This window comes from Heterocephalus glaber, unplaced genomic scaffold (genome assembly GCF_053883595.1).
Source record: "Heterocephalus glaber isolate CG9 unplaced genomic scaffold, H.glaber_assembly_v1.0 deba00000937, whole genome shotgun sequence".
Taxonomy (NCBI): Eukaryota; Metazoa; Chordata; class Mammalia; order Rodentia; family Bathyergidae; genus Heterocephalus; species Heterocephalus glaber.
The window spans coordinates 12,206,005-12,222,224 of NW_028258173.1; the positions used below are offsets into that span (position 1 = coordinate 12,206,005).

General features: G+C 31.9%; 1 protein-coding gene across 5 annotated transcripts in view; it reads left to right on the plus strand.

Annotated features, from left to right (window-relative positions):
- Positions 1–15,736, plus strand: part of Abca5 (ATP binding cassette subfamily A member 5) — a 67,577-nt gene extending 51,841 nt beyond the window's left edge. For all 5 annotated transcript variants that reach the window (XM_087208565.1, XM_087208570.1, XM_087208569.1 and 2 more), the window contains 13 exons: positions 173–235; positions 1,004–1,095; positions 4,346–4,472; positions 4,861–4,978; positions 5,078–5,169; positions 6,434–6,609; positions 6,886–6,961; positions 7,082–7,176; positions 8,261–8,380; positions 9,397–9,546; positions 10,033–10,112; positions 11,402–11,457; positions 12,329–15,736. In XM_087208565.1, coding sequence (XP_087064691.1) covers positions 173–235; positions 1,004–1,095; positions 4,346–4,472; positions 4,861–4,978; positions 5,078–5,169; positions 6,434–6,609; positions 6,886–6,961; positions 7,082–7,176; positions 8,261–8,380; positions 9,397–9,546; positions 10,033–10,112; positions 11,402–11,457; positions 12,329–12,436 — 1,353 coding nt within the window. In that variant the 3' untranslated portion in view covers positions 12,437–15,736. The remainder of the gene's footprint in view (positions 1–172; positions 236–1,003; positions 1,096–4,345; positions 4,473–4,860; positions 4,979–5,077; positions 5,170–6,433; positions 6,610–6,885; positions 6,962–7,081; positions 7,177–8,260; positions 8,381–9,396; positions 9,547–10,032; positions 10,113–11,401; positions 11,458–12,328) is intronic.
- Positions 15,737–16,220: the final 484 nt, after the last annotated feature.

Consider the following 16,220-nt stretch of genomic DNA (forward strand, 5'->3'; position numbering starts at 1 on the left):
TTTTAGTTTGTTTTTTTTTTTGGTACTGGGGATCAAACTCGGGTCCTTCTGCTTGCGAGGCAGGTGGTGGAACCACTGAGCTAAATCCTCAGCCTGCTGAACTATTTTTAAAATTTAACTCTAAATGTTTCTACAAATGGAGTATATACATTTAAAAAATGTATTGTCTTAGGTTTCTTGGAAAAATGAAGATACCTACAATCCATGGGATAGGCTTTTAGTGGCAGTTATATCGGTAAGAAATAACAAAAAGCTTGTTTGTGTTAGTGTGTTAAGAATGATTTGGTTGTCTGGTTTTAACTAGGTTTAGATTTTATCCTGTTACATTAAAAAAAAAGTACATAAGAAGTCAAGTGTGTTAGTGCTAGCTAATCTGCATTTCAGTAGTAATGTGTCTACTTTTCCATTTACTGTGTCCACTTTAATGTACTTAGCATTTTAACATTATTAATTTTAATTAATTATATTTCTGACTCCCTTTGAGACAAAAACAAAGATTTTGTGTTTGGTTGTGTTTTATGAAACTGAAAATAAATGAGAATAACAGAGGTAGAAACATAATTATATTTGATGGCATGGTGGTGCATGTCTGTAACCACACCTGTTTGGTAGGCAGAGGCAAAAGGATCACAACTCCAAGGCCAGCCTCTGGAACTTAGTGAAACCCTGCCTCAGAGTTTAATGAAGGCATAGAGGTGTAGCTTAGTGGTAGAGTATTTGCCTAGCATGTGGAAGGCTTTCAATTTAATCCCCAATACTACCAGAAAAAAAGAAATCTTTAGTTTGTATTAAAATTTAGCCTGTGTGTAGCTTGGTTGTAGATCATGTACTTGAGTTAAACAAAGTAAAATAACAATATTATCTTTATCATGACAAGGATAAAGTGCAATTTTTCTTGGTAATGGTAAGGAACCTCATATACATGGTCTTAGTTTTGTTGCCAAAAGAAAAAAATAGAAACAAAATGACAATTCAGTCAGACTAAATCTTGTTCTTCTTTTAGCCCTACCTGCAGTGTGTACTGTGGATTTTCCTCTTACAGTACTATGAGAAAAAACATGGAGGAAGATCAATAAGAAAGGATCCCTTTTTCAGGTCAGTTAATTTTTTTTTGGTGAAGTTTCAGTGTTTTTAGTAAATTTGCATAGTTTAACCATCACTGTAACACCATTTTAAAGCAGTTCCATTATTCCAAAAACTTAACTTTGTACCTAATAACAGTTACTTCACTATTTCTTCTTCCATGCTTCTAACCCTAGGTAACCACCTGTCTGCTTTCTGTAAAGTTTGCTTATTCCGAATATTTCAGAATTATGCAATATGCAGTCTTTTTTCAGCGGGGGGGGGGGAGTCTGGCTTCTTAGAATAATAATTTTCCTTTTTATGTTAATTTTTGTAAAATTAACAGTAATGTATGCAGTGAAATTGAAGTTTGTATCCTCATTATGATCATAATGCATACTCAATATTTGAAATGTCTATGTGAAGCATTTTAGAACTTTTTAAGAAAAGAAATAATAAAATATATTTTGAAAAACTTAAGCCAAAATACAGTGATGGCTTTCTTAAGTATTTTAAGTATATTTAACCTTTATGTTTACTTTTCACCTTAGTATGTACATTATTTTAATGCTAGAAAATCATTTATAAAATTGTTAGGATTTGGATAATAAATTGTGTACCAGTATCTTACATACATTTTTACACTTAGCATAATGTTTGGAAAGTTCATCATGTTGTCGCATTAGTAAAACATTATATTGTATTCCATACATTATGAATGTCCTCATCAAGTGAGTTATTTGCACTTTTGGCTCTTATAAATAATATTGCTATGAACATTTGTGTACAAATGTTTACGTAGACATATATTTTCACTTCCTTAGGTAGATTCCCTGGGAATAAGATTGCTGTGTCATATGGTAACTGTTTAGGGTTTTGAGGAGTGGCCAGACTGTTTTCCAGTGTGGTAGTATCACTTTATGTTCCTGCTTAGAATGTATGAGCATTTTCTTTTCTTCACATCATTGCCAATACTTGTTACTGTTTGTCTTTTTAATTTTAGCCATTCTAGTAGGTGTGAAATGATATCTTATTATGGCTTTGATTTGCATTATCCTTGTGATTCTTGATGTTGAAAACCTTTTTACATATTTGTTGTCCATTTTTAGATCTGTGAAATATCTGTTCAGCTACTTTGAACATTTAGCAATGGGGTTATTTGTGTTTATATTATTAAGTTGTAAGTTTTTAAAATACATTTTTGAACAGACTTTTTTTTTTTTCGGATTGAACTCGGGTCCTTGCGCTTGCACAGCAGGTGGCGAAACCACTGAGCTAAATCCCCAGCTAAAAATACATTTTTGATATAAGTCCCTTATCCGGCTGTAGAGTTTTCAAGTGTTTTCTCCAAAGGTACACTTTGTTTTTACAGATTATTTTGAATTTAACGAATATCATTTATAAACTATAACTTGGTGTTTAATTAGCTCTGAATTTCTTCTTTATAGTTCTTACATGTTTATTTGCTGAATAGTAACATGTTATAAAAATCTCAAAAGTATAGATCAGTGGTAGCAAACCTGTGGCACACATGCCACAGCAAGCTCTTCGTTATCACTGAAAGCTCTAAAAGTTTCGCTCTCACTGGTGTAGATAAATATATAATGGTTATTAACCATTAGATAGTCTCGCATCATTTGAGGATTTTAATGTCTAGCTGTCCTTCTCCTTTATTTCTACTCAAACTTAAGGAGACTTCAGCATTCACGTAACCTTTCTAACACCTGAACCAGTTTCTGATTTTTCTCTAAACCGGTCACTGTTGCTTCTTTTCCACTTCACCCACTTACTTACATCAGAGCCACTCTATTCCTGCTCTTAACTTGATCTGTAAAATCTTAAGCTTCAGTGTCCAACTCTACAGGTAACTTTTCCTCTTCCCATGTCTTTCATTTTATTCGACCTAGTGGACTTTTTTTCCTGTAGTTTCATACCCTTGAATTTCTCCTGTTCTCCCCAGTGTTCCTATTTGTACTTTTTCCTCTGTCCTGTGTTGTTCGGATGATTCATCACATTAGCCTCCTTTCAGCACCCTCAGGTTCTGTGTTTCTTTGACTTGTTCTCTGAAAATCATAATTATTGGTGAATCTGATTATGTACTGGAGAAAAATAACTTGATAGTGCTACGTATTTATCCCAGATAAACTCAGCTGTGTTGATGCTGTTTGCTAGCCTATCATATTTTCCTAGTTAACTTATCTTCTTATCCCTTTCATTCAGTAGTTAATCCAAGCTTTCTTTGTAGTCTTCAAATTCCTAATATTACTTTACCTCACATCTTACTTCCCCATAAAAGATTTTGCCACCTGTCTCAGAACACAGAGGACTTAATTAAAAATTTCTACAAACTTATCTACATTTTCCATCTTTTTTGCCTTTTCCTTGTCTCAAAGAAAGAGATACCTCACCTGTTACCCTCATTTACTCCATATACTGAAGAATGTTGTTCAGTTTTCTCTGTATCTTTTCCTTAATTTTGGTAGAGGGATCATTTTTCTTCCATATTTTTTTTTCCAGCATCAGCGTTTGAACTTAGGACCTTACACTTGCGAGGCAGGTGCAGCACCACTGAGCTAAATCCCCAGCCCACTTTTCTCCCATAATTAAGAGAATCTGTAAATTTGAATATAAATCCATGTCTAACTCTTATACTACATCTCTGTCTTTCTTAGCCGGAAGCCTTCCACCTTCAGTTGTTTACTTCCCATTTAATTCTTCACTTCCTATATTCTGGTTTCCCTTTTATCTCTCTTGATGTTATTTTTAGTAAGATAGCTAATGATTTTATCATTGCCTTATCTAGTAGGCTCAATTTATTTAATCTGTAACCTGTAACATGATTGATGTTTCCCCCTTACATTCTGTTTTTCCTTTGTTCTCTGTAATGTCTCATTACCTGTTTGTCTTATTACTTCTTTTCCTGTTCAAAATTTCCTTTGCAAGCACTTCTTCCTTTGCCTAAAAATCATATTCCTATAGGTTCTGACTTCAGCCCTCTTTTCTTTCTGACAATTTCATTAATATTCAGGCTATAACTTCTTTAAAGACAGCAACCATTGTTTTTCGTCTCTATGTGAAATAATACCTGACATACCAATCATAAAAAAATGTTGAATAAATGAGTGACTTTAGATAACATTCTTTAACAGTGAAAAAATATCAGTTGTAATTCTACTTGTTAGAGATAACCCTAGATCTGCTGCTTTATAAAATCTTTTTGCTATGTAGTGACTGTATTCTTTACTGTTTTAATTATGTGAAAATCTACTATCTATATACTTAGGACCCTTTCAACAAAGTCCAAAAATAAGAAGTTTCTAGAACCACCAAACAATGAGGATGAAGATGACGATGTCAAAGCCGAAAGAATAAAGGTCAAAGAGCTGATGAGTTGCCAGTGTTGTGAGGAGGTAATTTACTCTTTATGTATAAGTCATATTAAACATGAAATGATAAGTCCCCAGTGTATAGTAATTAATGTAAAAAAGGATTTTTCTTTGCATCTGAATCAGTCAAAAAATCTTTCATGAGGCCGGGGATTTAGCTCAGTGATTTCGTCGCCTGCTGCACAAGCGGACCCGAGTTCAATCCCCAGTACCAAAAAAAAAAATCTTTCATTAGAAAAGTATTTTTGTCAACTTGTTTTTAAATAAGCCATGATTTCAGTCATAAGTGGAAATTTATTTGTGCACTACCCCCTTAGCAAATACAATATAGACATAAGGTATGTTCAGCCTATTGTGAAATGACATGTATTTTTTTTTATAACTCTCTTTTCAATCCCATTGCACTTATTAGAAACCAGCCATTATGGTAAACAATTTGCATAAAGAGTATGATGACAAGAAAGATTTTCTTCATTCAAGAAAAATAAAGAAAGTGGCAACTAAATACACCTCTTTCTGTGTGAAAAAAGGTTGCTGTTTATTTTTTTCTTAAATAACTTTTCCAGAAGAGTAATTTCCGTTTTCAGTTTGATTTGAATATGATGATCTTTTCCTTTCAATTTCTTTAGGAGAAATCTTGGGACTTTTGGGTCCAAATGGTGCAGGCAAAAGCACTATTATTAATATTCTGGTTGGTGACATCAACCCAACTTCAGGCCAGGTATGATATATAAGAGTAGGGGATATGTTGAATATCATTTATATTTTTAATTAAGATAATTTAATGACAAATTAGTATTTTGATGCTCAAACTTTTGTTTTTAGAACTTTTAGGATAGCCTAATGAAATTATCTTTCTGATCATCTCTGAAAATAATATACATAGTGAAATGTTCATACACACATAAGACATTCCTTGTTTAACAACCAAAATCTGATACTGAAACTAGGTCATTAAATGAATCAGTTGCTAAATGAGGAATTATATATAGTATACGCATTACAATATGCAGAACGAAGAAAACTCCAACTCGGTGACTTTGCTTTTATTTACGTAACTGTTACATGCATTACTGTATTGTACAACAAAACATAAAACTACAGAACTGTACTGTACAGTACAATCAGCAAAAATTATAACACTATATAAACAAAGTATACTGTACAAAGAAAAGACATTGAGGCTCTGTAAACAAGATATACAGAACTATACAATTTAAAAAAATGGGGCCAGGGATTTAGCTCAGTGGTTCATCACCTGCCTTGCAAGTGCAAGGTCTCAAGTTCGATCCTCGGTACCAAAAAAAAAAAAAATGAGTTTTAAGTCTAAAATTCATTAAACAGGTAGGTTGTTAAAAGAGGAATATCTATACAGTATTTTTGCCATGGTAATTATTACATGCCTGGGTGATTTATTCACCTGCTTAATGGAAGCTGGTTGTTATTAAGTTCAGGAGTTAAAAGAACAAGTCTTGGCCTTCTAATCAATTAGTTTTCAGTGATGAGCATGTCACTAACACTTGGTGGAAGCTTCACAAAATTATCCTAGTCCTGTTTTCTGTTTCTCTTCCCTCTTACTTACTCACATAAGCTATATTGATTTTCTGTTTTCCTGGGAAATACCTGGCATCAGCTTTTCTTTGGGTTTTTCTCTGAGCTGTTTCCTGTGTAGCTATACCTATTTCCTAGAAATTCAGTTGACTAAATTCCCTTAAATTCTTGGCTCACACCTTCCAGTGAGGCCCCTAATTTTTGTAGTTAAAATTGTAGCTTGGTTTCCTGCCTAACCTTGCAATATAATCCCTCTTTCCAGCTGTGTCAGCAACCTCCAGCTTAGCTATCTGTATCCCTCCAGCATCAAAAAGCAGTAAAAATTGACCTGACAACACTTCTGCTATACACAGGGGTTTGAATCTACTTCCTGCTTTCTTCACAATATAAATTAAGCAAAAATACTTACTAAAAATTGGTTTGTGTTTCTGTAGGTATTTCTAGGAGATTATCTGTCAGATGCAACTGAAGAGGATGACTCTGTTAAGTGTATGGGTTACTGTCCTCAGATAAACCCACTGTGGCCAGATATTACATTGCAAGAACATTTTGAAATTTACGGAGCTGTGAAAGGAATGAGTACAAGTGACACAAAAGAAGTAATGAGTCGGTAAAACAACAGTCTTTAGGTGTCTTTTATTACTTGGGGAAAGGCTTACATTTCACAATTTTACAGTTTTGTAACAGGTGTTGCTGTGGACCATAATTTTCATAAAAGTGATCTTTTTCATGTATTCTCAATGCAATGATCAATGACATTGTTTTTTCTAGAACAATCACACTGTTGACTAACTGTTCTAGAAAAAACAATGCCATTGATCAACACGATTTATACTTATATTTATACATATCATGGTACACTCATTTTGTATTGTTCATTTTGCAGAATCATAAATGCACTTGATTTAAAAGAACATCTTCAGAAAACTATAAAGAAACTACCTGCCGGCATCAAGCGAAAGGTACTTTTGTTAAACAATGAATATATCTATTTCGTTGATAGGTTAGTACCTGTTATTTTGATAGAATTCCTTATAGTGAAGGATCATTAGTACACCTACCCTCTTTTTCTTTTTGTCTAGTTATGTTTTGCTCTAAGTATGCTGGGGAATCCTCAGATTACTCTGCTAGATGAACCATCTACAGGTATGGATCCCAAAGCCAAACGGCACCTGTGGTGAGTATGACACTAAAGACAACTGAGACATAATTACATTGCATCATATTTTAGAATAATAAATAATTTTTCATTATAGCTAATAGTGTTAGTGATATGTACATCTTGATTTAAAAATCCCATATAAATGATAAAATAGTATTAAAATTAAACAATTAGATTTCTAGATTTCTTTAACCTTTTTAGAGTTTATCATATTTTTCTTAAAGTGTTTATAATATTTTATATATAAAAAGATACAGTGTATAAAAGTTCTGTTGTCTGAATAGTTTTCTTTCTCTTGTATTGGGGATTAAACCTAGGGCCTTGCACATGGTAGACAAGTACTTTACCTCTGTGTTACATCCCCAACCCTTCTTAAAATTTTTTATTTTGAAACATGGCCCAAACTGGCCTAAACTTGCAATCCACCTGCCTCACATTCCCAAGTAGATGAAATTATAGGCATGTGCTTCTGTGCCTTGCTGTCTGACGTTTTCAGGCTTTTTTCATAGATATTTAACATATAAATTATCTTTCTCATAGTAATATTGTCTTAAATTTATGTTGCAACTTTTGCTCCTGATTTAAAGTATTAATTAGTTAAACAATTCTGTGAGCCTTGATTTCCATGTCTGTAGAATGTAAGGTTTAGTACAGATTCGTGTTTAGGTTTCCTTAAGATTCTGTGGTATTTGGGGCTGGGGATTTAGTTCAGTGGCACCGTGCCTGCCTCTCAAGCGCAAGGTCCTGAATTCGGTCCCTGGTACAGAAGAAAAAAAAAGATTCTATGGTATTTTTCTTTTAACAGTAAAAGGCATCCGTTTTTATAATTCATTTGTTATTATGTGTTTAACCCATATAAACATTTGAAGTCATGAGATTTCTTTCTACTTAACAAGCTCTCAAAAGTAAGGGAAAACAAGCTCTCAAAAGTAAGGGAAAATAAATTAGTATAGAAAAATCATAGTTGGGCAAGTTATAATAGCTACAGACATTGAATATTTGGTAAGTTTTAATCAAATTACTTAAATTTTTATATTAAAAAACCATTATTTTCATTAACAAACATATTGCTTTTTAAAGTTATATGTATGTTTTATAGGCGAGCAATTCGAACCGCATTTAAAAACAAAAAGAGGGCGGCTATTCTGACCACACATTACATGGAGGAGGCAGAAGCTGTTTGTGACCGAGTGGCCATTATGGTAGCAGGCCAATTAAGGTAGATAAATCTCAGCAGCATGCTTATTAGGGGAGAAGAGTGGGTAGATTTTGAATGTTCTCTTTTCAAAAACATATGGTTATACGTATTAATTTAAATGTTAAAAAAATTTCTTTGAATTTTGGATCAGTTTTCTATAAGATTATTTGGAAATATGTTAATTTTTCCCCCAAAATATGACTGGCTATTTGCATTTGGAATTGGCTTAATTGTTCAGTAACTTACAATGTTATTTTCAGGCAATAATATTTGTTATTTGAAAAAAATCATTAACTGGTGTATTAGATTATAACACAAAGTATAAAATAAACACATGAGTTCATATTGCATGCATAAATGATTGGATATATAAATAAATATAGGAGGAGAAACAAATCTTCCTTACAGAATGATTCCAAATCATATATGTGGATAAACCCATACCCCCAGTCTAATCCTGAGAAAAACATTAGACATAACACATTGAAAGACAGTCTATCAAAACATTAGACCAGTACAGTGGTCATGAGGAAAGAGTAAGAAATTCTCTCTGAGCGTTAAGAGTCTGAGAAGACATGACAACTAAACACAGTGTGGAACAGAAACAGTCTTGGAACAAAAACAGTACTATGTGGAAAACTGGCGAACCTAAAGTCTGGAGTTTAGTTTATACTAATGTAATTAATGTTGGTTTCATGATTTTGACAAATGTACCATGGGAACATAAGATGAAAGTATTAGGAGGCTGGGCATGGTTGTGCAGGCCTGTAATCTCAGCACCAGGGAGGCTGAGGCAGGAGGATCGCCCTGAGTTTGAGGATAGCCTGAACTCTATAGCAAGACCTTGTCTCCAAAAAAAAAAGTATTAGGGAAGCTGAAATTGGAGGGTAAGGAGTGTATGAAGATGTTATCTTATGGTGATAAGTTTTCTGTAAGTGTAAAAATATCAACTCAAAATGGTAGATATTTAAGTGGTAATTTGTTCTTTGAAACTGGCAGGCTTTTATATCTCATTTTTCTTTTAAAAATTACTTTAGGTGTATTGGGACAGTACAACATCTAAAGAGTAAATTTGGAAGAGGCTACTTTTTGGAAATTAAGTTAAAGGACTGGATAGAAAACCTAGAGATAGACCACCTTCAAAGAGAAATTGAATATATATTCCCAAATGCAAGCCGTCAGGAAAGGTAAAATTTAAAATGTAATTACATTTTTATAGAGTAATTATCATAAAAGATTATGTTAAGAACTAGGAAAAACATCCCCTTTAGTCAATGTTATATGTATACTTCTACTATAACTTATAGACATGTTAATATCTATATTATCCCCAGTACTGGATTAATGAAATCCAATGTTATGTCTTTTAATATTTCATAGTATTTATTTATATATTTTTGCAGTACTGGAGACTGAAAGGAACTCACATGCTAGGCAAGCTCTCTGCCACTGAGCTGTTTCCCCAGCCCTTGTATTTAAACTTTTTATGGTTCATATTTAGTAGTAATAATAGTTACTTTATTGTACATGATGATCATTTCAAACAATTTTATCAAAGTATTTTATTTTTATAAAAATAATTAGTTTAATTTTGAATTTAAAAATTTTAAACTTTAGCCTTATAACACGATGATAGTAATTTTTGAATTGTCCCAAATTTATCTTGTTTTCAGTTTTTCTTCTATTTTGGCTTATAAAATTCCTAAGGAAGATGTTCAGTCTCTTTCAACAGCTTTTTCTAAGCTGGAAGAAGGTGAGTAGTATTTGAAAAACATTGTAAGGTAGCTCTCAAATTATTAAAGAATTTTATTTAAAAAGTTTAGAACTGAGGAGTCAGTTTATTGTAGAAACTCTGGAAAATAAGTAGATAATCTTAAGATACAGATAAATAAAAACACCATAGGGATTTTGTAGAAAAACTGTGATGTGGTATAAACCTTTTAGAATTTAGTGGGCATTGCCGTAGCTTTCACATTGCAGCTGTAGAAATGATTAGCTTTCTCTAAGCAGTTTAGTCCAGCAGTCAGAAGATTGTGTTTCTTGAACCCTTCCTTTCTGCTGGATCATAGAAGTAGAAATGGTATCAAGACTCTAGTGATGGTAGGACAGGATTCACTGTGGAGGTTGGACACTCCTCAGAGTTTTAAAGAAGCTGATTGAATTTCAGCATTTAAAAAATAAGTGATGGATAGGATAAATAAATGCTGGTGGCAGTAGGAAGAAATAAATTCTTGGATTGGGTAAATGTTCACATAGAATTATTTTATGATATTTTAAAACTGAAACAGTCCACATTTATGAATAAGATTTATCATTAATACCTTTCAAAATGAATATAGATTTGTTATGATTATTTTTATATGAATGCTGCATACGAAAAGATTTCCTTATACCCCCATAGCCCCATAAAAGCTATGAATTAATGTTTTTTAGCCTAGGCACACTAATTATTTTAATGTATAGTATCTTTTAGTATTTTTACATATCATATCTATTAGGTATAATATCATATAAAAAGATAAAAATTCTGCTTTCCTCATGATTTTATGATTAAAAAATACCTGAACTACTCAGAATTAAATGAATCAGTATAATAGCAGACATTTGGTATTAAATTAGATTGCAAAAGGATCTGAAATATAGAAACACTTACGGAGATAAGATCAGTATTCCGAATGTACTTTATAAGAGGCAAGAACAGGCGTTAGTGGAGTTGAGGAATGGGAGATACAGAGCAGGTATCAAAGGAGAACATGAAAAAAAAAGAAAAGAATAACCAGGAAGAAGATAAAGGAGGGAACGAGGAAGTAACTTAGAGAAAGTAGCAATAAATCTAATGTATATAGGACTATAGAGGAATTGTGGGCCTGGGAAAGAGAAAGGAAGTAAGACAGGAAAATAAGATGTTTTTGCAGCTTCAAGTTTCAATGAGTTGTTTACCAGGGTCTTTTAAACATATATTGTTAGCTAACTTAGTAGTTACTACCCTTTCAATAATTTTAAAACACTGATAACTAAAACATTGTTTTTATATTTTAATAGCCAAACATACTTTTGCAATTGAAGAATATAGCTTTTCTCAGGCAACATTGGAACAGGTACTATAAAGTTAAATTTTATTTAATTTTTTTTTTGGTTTTTTTGGTACCGGGCATCAAACTCGGGGCCTTTAGCATGTGCAGCAGGTGGCGAAACCACTGAGCTAAATCCCTGGCCTAATAAAGTTAAATTTTAAAATATTATTTTATAGTGGAAAGTATTTAATAGCAATTATTTGTGTTTATATTGGAGAGAAATTATGTTATTATAGAATACTTATAAAATAATCTTGTTTTTAAGACAGGATCTTGCTGTGTAGTTCAGGCTGCACTTAATTTAATGTAGTGACTGTGTAGCCCATACTGGCCTTGAACTCACGGTGATCCTCCTGCTTCAGCCTCTCAAAGGCTGGGATTACAGGCATGTACCACCACACCTAGCTGCTATTACAGCATAATCTTAAACTGTGTGTAACTTTAAAGAAATTTAAGTTCTTCATCTGCTTTGTTTTTTCAGCTTTTTATTTTAAAGAGTGTTTTTTGTTGACAAATCATTTTGCATGTATGCAGTATGGAATAATTAAACTAACTTCAAATTGCTTATTTTAAGTAGCTCAGTTTTTTAGTTTGGTAAAGAAACTGAGTCATGATGATGGCATTTCATATTAAGATATCTGAAATTGTTTAAATATTTATAAATTATTTTTATGGCAGTGCTACTTAATAAGTTAGCAAATAATTTATTAATCCTCCAAAGTAGCAGTCATTTTTGCATGTAGTTAATGGAGATAATTTATTTTGTTTGAGTAGTATTAATATAATCTCTTTTGGTACTTGTTAAAATAATTAGAAATGGCCTTATACCATTTTCTGATTTAGTTTAAAGTTCTCTGATATAGAATACTTCATTAATTTATTTTCTTTTGTCCAGGTTTTTGTAGAACTCACCAAAGAACAAGAGGAAGAAGATAATAGTTGTGGAACTTTAAATAGCACACTGTGGTGGGAAAGAACACAGGAAGACAGAGTAGTATTTTGAATTTTTATTGTTCAGTCTGCTTACTGAATTTATTTTTCACTTTAACTTTGGTTTTAAAACTTTATTCTTTGATAGTAACTGGAGAAACATGAAAGCACATAAGATTTTCCCAAGCTCCTTAATTGAAACGCTGCTGTGGCAAGTTTTACTTTTCTTTAAATAAACTCATGTATAAATTGTCACCATGCATGAATGTAAAGTATAGTGACCTATAGTATGTCATACTTTTCACCATTCAAAAGGAGTGCTTCTGAATTTATGATTTGAAGAAATAGTGATAGAGTGATTTTGTTTTGAATAGTTATCATTATTTTTAAGTTTGTACCATCTTGTTAAACAATTATGTAATGTCCCAATCTAAATAAAAAGACTAATACATAACTAATTCATAGAAAATAGACATAAGGCATTATCAAAGTTTTTTGCTTCTCCTTTTCGACTTCTAAAAGAAACTTTAATGAAAATTGTCATCTTTAAATGCTAAAACATAAACACTAGGAAGTCTCAATGTAGAGCGTGAGTGAAGACTCATCCACTAGGTGGCAGTCTTCAGTCATAGTAAATGAAATGAGACCTTGTTCCAGGAAATGACTGCACATGTAATTGGTTAGGTATTTGAAGTTACCTTTCTTTTGCTTACGGTAAAATCCAGAAGTGTTTTAGTTATTATAATTGTAGGAAGACTGTAGTCTTATCATGTAATAGTCTGATTCTTCTGTGGCTAGAATGACTGCTTGAAAAAGGCACATTTAATTTTATTGTTGGTTAAAATAATTTGTTGAGTAATTGCTTCTATTGGCAAACCTTATTATTTGTATCTTTTATGAGTAGATCAGAAAATAAATTAATCTACTAAATCTACAGTTATTTAGTAACTTACCTCATAATCACTTGGTACGTGGTGGATATAAATAGACACAGGATTTAAATTAAGGATAAAAATGGAGCATACTTAATTCTCCTTGGTAAGAACCAGAACTTCACTCTCACAAGAGTTGAGGTAAGGTATGGGCAGTGTAATTTTAGAAATACTTATATAACCCTTATGTGGACTACAGATAAAAAATAGAATAATCTATATGAACCTATATTTGAGCAAGATGTATGAAAGTATTAGCTTTGCAAAATAAATATATATTAGGAGAATGGTTATTATATTATAGAAAATTAAAGAACAACAATAGAATGAGTTACTTTAAATAGATTTAGAAGTTATTCTTTAATGTAGGTAAGATTTAGTAAACTTTTAGCCCTACTGTATAATACAACATCTGTGATTTTAGGCTGCAGCAGCTGTTTTAAAATAGGATTTCATTCTTTGTTGAAGGGACTGATAACTTTCCTCCATTGCTTTGCAATTGCTGTACACATTTCTAAAGATACCTACTTGACCAGCTAACTCAGAAGTCCTGTAACTAATCTAAATGTGCTGTTTTACAAGTCTGCTTAGATTTTACAACCCAGAGCTAAGTTCTTCTCCATGTTAGATTGACTTGGCAGTGGTACACTTTTATATCCAGCTAGTCACTACTGCATGATGAGTACAGTCAAGACATATTTGAGAGAAAATCTTTACCTTTGTAGATAAATTAATAAATAGCACACTGTTTTATAAGCAAGTCTTTGCTAAATGGTGCCGCAAATTTGAAGAGATATTTTCTTTCTTATTTAATACTCATATAAGTACCCAGAGGCCTTTCTTTCGGAATGTGATTTTGTAACTATGTGTAACTTTGAACACTTACACTCAATATAAGGAACAAAACTGTATAATTTTTGTTTACTAGGGCAGTCAATATAAAGGCAGGTTTTTTTTTTTTAAGAATTTGACCATTTAAGAAAGATATGTTACTTTAAAATAGACCACCACTAACATAGAACATAGATTTGGTTACTTTCACTTTACATTTGAGATTGAGATTATGCTGACCAATCATATTCTTATCCATTGTTTATTTAGTTATTTTCCTGTTATTATAAATGAACTCATGCTCTTATAAGTATTTGTTAAAGATATTTGAATTAATTTTTTTTAATTTTTGCACACAGTGAATTTATTTTGGTCACAAATTATTTGTAGGAATATTGTGTTCATTTTTTCACAGTAACAAAATCTTTGACTCAGGAGAAATATAATTTAATTCTTAGGAAAGCAAGGGTAAGCAAACTGGAAAGAAAAGGAGACAGAAAATCAAGTAAAAAATTTACCATTATTAGTATATAGTTCATCTTGTGCACATATACATTTCTCTTTTTTTTTTGGTACCTGGGTTTTGCACATATATTTTAAGCTGTCTTAAATTACTGATCTCAGAACTTTTTTCCATGTTAGTACATGGAAATAAAAATACATATGCTTGGCCAAAGATGGATAAAACAGCATCATCCATCTATCTTATGTTTTCCATAAATGATCAAATTTTAAAACTCGAATAGAGGCCAGGCTTTACTGAGTGACTGTGGTTACTGAGAAATAAGGCAAAACTCTGTTTGCAGCAATGAGGAAATAATCAGTTGGTAACTGAAAATATGACTGTACTTGGCATTACATTTTGCCAGCTCTTTATTTTTTTCAATTTTCAGTAAAACGCTTTGAGTTTTCTTTAAAAGCATTTTTTCTTTTAAATTAGTAAAATTGTCTTAAGTCAGTCTTTTGATTTTCATAATTAAAATATTTTTGCAGTAATTTAATTCAATGGACATTTTAACTACTGTTGCCAGCTCTAAGTTCTTTGTATAGAAAGGTGACTGTCACTTTTGGCCCCCTAAGATTTTGTAATCTAGTAGAAAGAAAATAGGTATTTATATAACTAGCTATAATGAATAATGCTTTACTGGTAGAAATAATAGTGTTTTATTGCTATCATGTTAGTCATTCAACATTTCATTCTGATTGTGTTTTGAATTTAAAATACTACCCTGTATTTTCATGTAACATATTCAAATAGGCATTAATTTTTGAAAAGCAGAAATGTTATTCTAAATGTATTTTTTATATTGCTAATATTGATTTTTCATTTCCTTTCTTGAAATAGCATATTACATAAAATGAAAGAATTTATTCTCAGGTTATTTTTGTATCAGCTATTCTTATAAGGTAAAAATTTACTTATTTTTTATTCATAATGTGTTATGTGTAATTCTCAGTGCTGCCCTTAGAAAAATGAATGTGTGTATAATTATCAAAAATAAGCTTTAAGAGCTGAAAATTTGACGAATTATTTTGTATACTGAAATGGAGTCTTTGTTATTTAGTGTTGATAATTGAATGAGTGGCTCATATTAAAATTGAAGCAAGAACTTGGCACTAAAATTGTTAGTATTTTTTTTAAGCATCTGAGGGGAGATTTGCAGTACAGGAGGAACATTAGCAGTAATTTTGTTTCAGTTATTCAGATTTTAAACTTGAACTAGGTATGTGTATAGATCTTTTAATCTTATGTGTTTTGTAGAAATAGAAAGCAGTCACTGACATTTTATCACATTTAACAGGCTAAATTATCCCCATATATTTCACATTACATGCGTAGTTTATGTGTTCCTTTAGAATTTTTAAATGAAGTTGAGCCAGGTGTAGTTGTACATGCTTCTGACCCCAGCTCTTGGGAAGCTGAGGCAGGAGGATTACTAGGACAGCCTGAACTACAAGGCAAGACTCAAAAAAACCAAAAAGAAAAAAATAGTTGATTCTTTTAAACACTTAGGAAATACTTTAATTCTTTTTTTTGGTGTTACTTGGAATTGAACATAGGACTTTGCACTGAGCTACATCCCTACCCATTTT